Genomic DNA, 7,252 nt, shown 5'->3' on the forward strand with positions numbered 1-7,252 from the left:
TAGGGGTAAAAATTACTATTCTAACTCCAGGGGGTGCATCAGTAGGGTAAGTGTTGGATAGTATAGGGGTAAAAATTACTGTTCTAACTCCAGGGGGTGCATCAGTAGGGTAAGTGTTGGATAGTATAGGGGTAAAAATTACTATTCTGACTCCAGGGGGTGCAACAGTAGGGTAAATGTTGGATAGTGTAGGGGTAAAAATTACTATTCTAACTCCAGGGGGTGCAACAGTAGGGTAAGTGTTGGATAGTGTAGGGGTAAAAATTACTATTCTAACTCCAGGGGGTGCAACAGTAGGGTAAGTGTTGGATAGTGTAGGGGTAAAAATTACTATTCTAACTCCAGGGGGTGCATCAGTAGGGTAAGTGTTGGATAGTATAGTGTAATATTATGCGTTGTAATGGTATGCGTTGTAATGGTAGTATGCGTTGTAATGGAATGCGTTGAAAAGGTAGTTTTTAAAAATGCGTTGTAGTGTCATGCGTTGTAATGTCATGCGTTGTAATGGATTATGCGTTGTAAAAAATGCGTTGTAATGGTAGTGCGTTGTAAAAGTTGCGTTGTAAAGGTTGTTCCCCGTGTATAATGCAAACAGGGTGCAATTAGCTATTTTCATATACTAATGATTAGCAGTGGCAGAGAAAGACCACGGGTTCAGAATGGGATAGGTTAAGGCTACCAAATGAATCTATGTCACCAAGGAGGTGGTGTGCAAGTCCTCGGTTTTAAATGAAGAAAGAATGCTTTATGGGAGTTGTAGTCCTGGATCAGAGTAGTAGCTCCAGTTGAAGTAACTGAAAAGAGAGATGTGCAAAAGAGAAGCAAGAACTAGACCAATGCATCCTTGGTGACATGGAGTGATCTGGTATCCTTAGAATATAATGAGAGGAAGTTAGGCGGAAGACGGTGCATAAGTGATGAACTGTGCTGATGTCATTGACCTACCTGAAGCATGGAGCAGTCCTGCAATCACCAGGATGGCCAAAGTGTGGGCCCGATAGTCTCCCATTCCAACAGCGTCCCTGAGAGACAGAGGGCAGGTCCCTTAAACAAAGTTTCTAGCTGTGGAGAAAGGAATCTCAGCTTCAACCAATCGCCCTCCTGGAGATACTGTGGTTACAGTTAGACTTGTTAAATGACAGGACACACGACTCTTGCACTGCAGAAGTCTCCTCGTTCAAGGATGTATGCTCAGAGTTCCTTATCAAAAGCTGTTTTTGAAATCTTTCCGAGAGAAGCGTTGCTGGCAGCACATGCCTCTTCGTTACTGAGCAGCCCAGTAACAACCAAGGGCAGGCGATCTCGCCTGCAGGTCTCCTCCCCAGGAATGCATTGCCAGGAGGAACCCTGCCAGCCCGGGAGGGATTCAGAGCGATCATTAACTAGTAAGTATTCACCCCGTCTCAAAGCACCGTAAATAAACCATGTCAATTTCGATAAGGTAATGGTACTCAATTTCCAAACTCAGAATAATGGGAGACTTTTTAGGGATGTACACACATGGCCTGCATATTGAGGGGGGCATTAAGAAACCCGGGCGGAGGATATGGCCACATGAGAGAAAAAGTTTCCTGAACTACGGGGCTGGAAGGAGGAGCGAACACAACATCATAAGTATTTCTTTCATGGACATCAGTTCGTCAAAATTCTGGGGGTGGCAGAAGTGGGATTGCACGTTATTTGACTTCAGAACATCGCACGCCATGACATCATATGATCCATGACTCTGAATCCCAGTAAATAATATCACTTACTTCTGAGCCTGATGACATCACGATAATTGCTGTCACTGGAGGTTTGTTTATACATCAAAGAGAAAATGTATTGATAAACGACAGGGCGATTCACAAAAAGAGATTAAGAGTTGTTATGCGCACCAGCATTAATCCATGTGAACCATATATTGATTAACATTTTTGTAATTTACTTAATTTACTCCTTAACAGTGTTAAAAAGGTTGAATTTTGTTCAATTGTAATGAATTATCACACTTGTTAAGCATAGATATGACTGGTTTGTTCGAACACACCTATAGATGTGATTTAGAGATACAGTTAGCTGTTTCACCACCCTCATTTAATGAAAAATAATCATCAAAAACGATATATATATAAATATGATTTTGTCACTACATTGCCCTCGTATATAAGGGATACTAATGCTTTTTTAGACAGGATAAGAAATGTAATCTGGTCGGAACATTCTACTTTTATTACTCTAGATAGTACTGCTCTACACCAGCACCAATCATGGAGATGGTGTTAAGACAGTAGAATTCTTTTTTTAAAAAACAGATCCATTGAGAAATACAAACATGGTGTAATGATCCTTGAGATGATTAATTTCTGTTTACATAACAATTTCTTTTTGTTTATTAGAGATATCTACCAACAAATAAGAGGAGTTGCAATGGGAGCCTGCTTCTCCCCTAGCTATACATGCTTGCAGGTAGGGTGGTGGGAGGAGCAGGCTCTCAAGGTAAGAAATAAGAAGGACTGGGACAAACACATATCATGCTGGATGCTTTTCATAGATGACATTGTTTTAGTGTGGAATTGGTCTCAAGATCAGGCTCTAGCATTTATTGATAACATTAATAACAGTGACTTGAATGTATAGTTTCATGCAACAATGGATGTTGGAGCCATTGACTTTTTAGATGTTCATGTTGAAGAAACAACCCTACATAGGAAGAGTATTGCTGGTAATTCCACCCTCCATGCGTCCAGTTTCCACCCATACCACCTGATTAAAAGTATTCCATACGGTGAGTTTCTGAGGCTGAAGAGAATTTGCAGTACTGATCAGGAATATCAAAAATGTGTCCGTGAAACCACCAGTAGATTTGTAGATAGGGGCTATAGTAACTACATTATTCAGTTAGCCCTTGACAAGGTCAATGAGGTTACACAAGAAGACATTATACACAACCAGTCTTTGAGGTCATCTAGGAGGGCCTGCAATGTAGATACATCTAGGAAGACCAGTCAGGGAATCCACCTTATAACCACGTACAATAAACAACACAGGCAAATCAGAGCTATAGTTAACCACAACTGGCCCATAATTAGAACAGACATGATTCTGGGAGAATTATTTCCATCGCAATCCACGATAAAATTTTTGAAAGCCAAATACATGCACAATGCTTTGGAGCCCAGAGATACCCTGTGGGGACTCATAGCCCAAAAACCATGTGACTGAAACTAAAAAATGGGTTCTACTAATGTAGCTTGTGTCGAGCATGTAAGTTTGAGTCATATCTAAGGTTTTATTCTATGCACCTTCCCTGTTTCTCTGCTGCTCAGCCAGTGTGAATGTGTTGGGTAGAATGCTGGGGTGGCCGGTGATGTCATTGGAATGTGAAGACTGCTGTGAGGTGAAGTGTCAGTTGGATCCTGGGTTGAGCATCACAGAGACTGCTCCAGGCTCCAGTTGGGGCCTTATTTACATCTTTACTGGAAAACCTACTTAACATCTAAGAACAATAAACGTATTCAACCGTAACCTAACCACGTCTACTGGAACTCCTTACACCGACACAACATAAATTGGCGACGAGTTGGATCTAAACTACTCATGACGACTTACTTCAAGCTTCACAAGGAACGTTTATTGAAGATCTTACTTAAAAAATAGCCTACCTAAGGATTTTGACGCCATCCTGCCCCACCAGTGTCCAGATTCACCGGAAAGCCCATTGACAGGGCATATGTTTCCTGCTGCCTGTTTCCTGCTGCCTGTTTCCTACTGACATTCACACCCTGCTGCCACTGACAGGGCGTATTCTTCCTGCCACTGATTTCATCTTTAGTACTCAGCATGAGAGTTAATGTTTCCATACCGATTTATTTGTGCCCTCTACTGCCATGATTTCCAGGATTTTTTATATTATTTTGTTTCCATATTTCTGTTTTTGATGTTCTAGTGATTTATTTTTTTTATCATTTTGCCTTTACATGTGATTGTGCCGTATGTTTGAATATTATGGCACACAGATCTTCTAGCGTTTTCCTTCCTTGTCTCTATCTTGGGCGTGGAATACACATTTTTTGTGGTCATGTGTTTTTCTTACTTTATGCTACGTTGTAAGATTTACTTTTACAGTGTACTACTATTTTCTGTTGGGTGCAGGTTTTTGCGCATGGATCCCCTTGCCTTTTCTCATGTGTGTTCTCACTTGATGTGTGACTGCACTTTTGATTTTCAGTGGGGTGCAGTCCACCCAGATCGCATTTTGAATTTCTTTTTGCTGTTTGGGGGATTCACTAGTTTGGTGAAGCGCCTGTAGCTTGCTTTCAGTTTGGGTGCTAGTCACCCATTGCTTAAGTTGTGGTTTGGCAATCTTACCTTTGCTTACTTTCTGATTGGGTGTATGTCCCCCATTACTTACTTTCTTGTTTGGTGTCAGTCACCTATTGCTTACTTTCTGTTTGGGTGCCAGTCACTCCTTGCTTACTTTCTGGTTGGGTGTAATCCACCCTTTGCTTACTTTCTGGTTGGGTATATGTCACCCGGTACTTGCCTTCTTTTTCGGGTGTCAGTCACTCGTTGCTTGTTTTTTTGGTTGGGTGTCAGTCATCTTTTGCTTGCCTTCTGTTTGGGTGTCAGCCACCCGTTGATTGCTTATGATTGCTTTTCATTTGGGTACCAGTCACCCCGTGCTTGATTTCTGGTTGGGTGTATTTCACCCTTTGCTTGCTTTCTGGTTGGGTGTATTCTCATCCTGTTGGGTGTAATTCACCCCTTGCTTACTTTCTGTTTGGGTGCTAGCCACCGTTGCTTACTTCTGTTTGGCTGTCGTCTTTTTCCTCTCTTCTTCCTTTTGCCGTGTTCCGTGTTTCCCAATTTTCTTCTTCAGTCTGGCCAGCCGGTGTGGTTGTGGTGGTAATTCGGAGCACTCTTTCCTTGTGTGTTTTCAAGGTATACTTTTTTCTTATTTATATATGTCTCTTTCTCCTTTTGCCTTTGTGTTTTTGGACAGTTGCCTTCTTTTTGAAATTTTCAGGTTTAAATTTTGCTCTTCTAAGGAAGGAGATGTGTGTCTTATCTTCCATATATTTCTTTTCTTCCTTGCATCTTGCTGCATTTTATGCATAGTCGCAACTTAAGTGCCTAGTGTATTTCACTAAATGCTGTTAGCATTTTTGCATTGTCACAACTTAAGTGCTTTTTGTATTTCACTAAATGCTATTAGCATTTTTGCATTTGTGATATCTTCTTATACAATTACTTTTCCCTAAATGCTGTTTGCATTTTTGCATTTGCGATATCTTATTATGCAAGGTTTTTTTTACTCATACTTTACTCTTTTGCGTTTCTTATGTAATGCTGTTTTCTTCTTGCATTTTGCGACATTTTCTCTTACAAGTTTCTTTATACTTGATATGTTTTCGTCTATTATGTAAAGCGGAACGGTGTGTTATATCTAAAGATTTATTCTATGCACCTTCCCTGTTTCTCTGCCTCTGCTGCTCAGCCAGTGTGAATGTGTTGGGTAGAATGTTGGTGTGGATGGTGAAGTCATTGGCATGTGAGGATTGCTGTGAGGTGGAGTGTCAGTTGGATCCTGGGCTGAGCAGCAGAGAGACTCCTCCTGGTGAGGCCCTATTTACATCTATACTGGAACACCAACTTAACAATCTAAGAACAATAAACGTATTCATCTGTAACCTAACCACGTCTACTGGAACTCCTTACTACGGCACAACGGTTTGGTATCAACAAGACCCAATATTCTTTTGTATTCGGCCCCGCTATCAATCAACTTAAGGGAATTTTCAACTGCCGTAAAGAATTTGCAGTTTTTGTATTAACGTGTACTTGCGGTTTACAATACGTGGGGAGCACCAAATTGCAAGATCATGTGTGAATTCTTCAACACCTCAGGGCAATAGTCAACTCGGATTTGTCGTACCCAGTAGCTAGGCATTTTAAAGCAGCCCATAATAACGATCTGAGCTGCTTGAAGTAATATGTTATAGATGCAGTGCCCCCGTTAAGAAGAGGAGGGAATAGAAAGAAATCACTGAAACGATTTGAGTCCAGATTCATATTGAAGTTAGACATGCGCACACCCAATGGACTCAACAATGGGGAGGAACTCTATAACTTCTTCTCAACAGAAGATAGGTCATAGAGCAGATTTGAGATCCTTGTTCTGTTGATTCCTTTTAATTAAAAATTACGAGACAGAGGAAAGAAAAGTTAGAATCCTTACACTGACAATCTTATTAGGGCTTGGCCCATTTGGTGGTCACTCCATAGAAATTTCCCAACCATCTCACAGTAACAGCTATTTATTTTCCGGGAAAAAGTAGCCAAACATAGTGAGATATCAAGTGGGTCATTAGATTTCTCCGATTCAGGGAGGTAGAACATAGCTGGTCATCCAGCACAACAATGAATATAAGAATGCTGCTGCCCCCCTCATCCCCTTAAAATCAAAGGGGAATACTCTCAAGAACTTATCGCTGAGTTATCAGCACATTAGCGCAGCAAAAGTGGCAAAATATTCATCGTCTCATTCTCAAGTTGGTGCAAACTGCCGAAATCACCAGTTTTCCAGCAATAGTTTCCACAAATAACATCACCACGGATGAGAGCGACAACTAACGCTAAGGATATGCAGACTAGGCTTTCCCGTGCAAAACCACACGAAAACACCACTTCATGATATTCTCAACGATCAGCCAGATCAGCGTAGCGATCCAAAAACAGGCGATAAGGCACGTTAGCAGCAGGGAATGAACACCTGCCTTTTACCGGTGTTAAGCAGGATGATAACCTGCAGTATAAAAGAGAGCCCAGCCCAGAGCCACATCGGCAGACCAACACATATCATGGAGCTATTAATCATGCAGCTCGGAGACCCAAGAGGCCCACAATGCCCACCACCACCACCCCCAGGCCCCCCCCAGACCCCTCCCCGGACAACCACCGAGTCAGCCCAGAATAAGACAGCGGTCCTTCTGAAAATGCACCAGCCTCACAGACTTAACGCCAGAGGTAGTCATTGCCCACTACAGGCTCAAAAGGACAGCCATCCTCCGCATCCTGACCCAAATTGCCCACAGGCTGACGGTAACAACACAGCGGACAACCAACATCCCTCCGCAGACATAGCTGCAGGCTGTGCTGCACCTGTTGGCCTCTGGTACCTTCCAACCAACAACTGCCAGAGTCGGAGGAGTCTCACAGCCAGCCCTATCAACGTTCATCACAACTGTCTTGGATGCCATCATCAGCTTGG

The 7,252-nt window shown here is 42.2% G+C and overlaps 1 protein-coding gene across 1 annotated transcript in view; it reads right to left on the reverse strand.

Annotated features, from left to right (window-relative positions):
• Nucleotides 1–1,271, reverse strand: part of LOC146866840 (scavenger receptor cysteine-rich domain-containing protein DMBT1-like) — a 380,014-nt gene extending 378,743 nt beyond the window's left edge. The window contains exon 1 of the mRNA XM_085614577.1: nucleotides 946–1,271. Coding sequence (XP_085470703.1) covers nucleotides 946–1,009 — 64 coding nt within the window. The 5' untranslated portion in view covers nucleotides 1,010–1,271. The remainder of the gene's footprint in view (nucleotides 1–945) is intronic.
• Between the last annotated feature and the right edge of the window lie 5,981 nt (nucleotides 1,272–7,252).

Source organism: Triturus cristatus, chromosome 1_2 (genome assembly GCF_964204655.1).
Source record: "Triturus cristatus chromosome 1_2, aTriCri1.1, whole genome shotgun sequence".
Classification (NCBI taxonomy): Eukaryota; Metazoa; Chordata; class Amphibia; order Caudata; family Salamandridae; genus Triturus; species Triturus cristatus.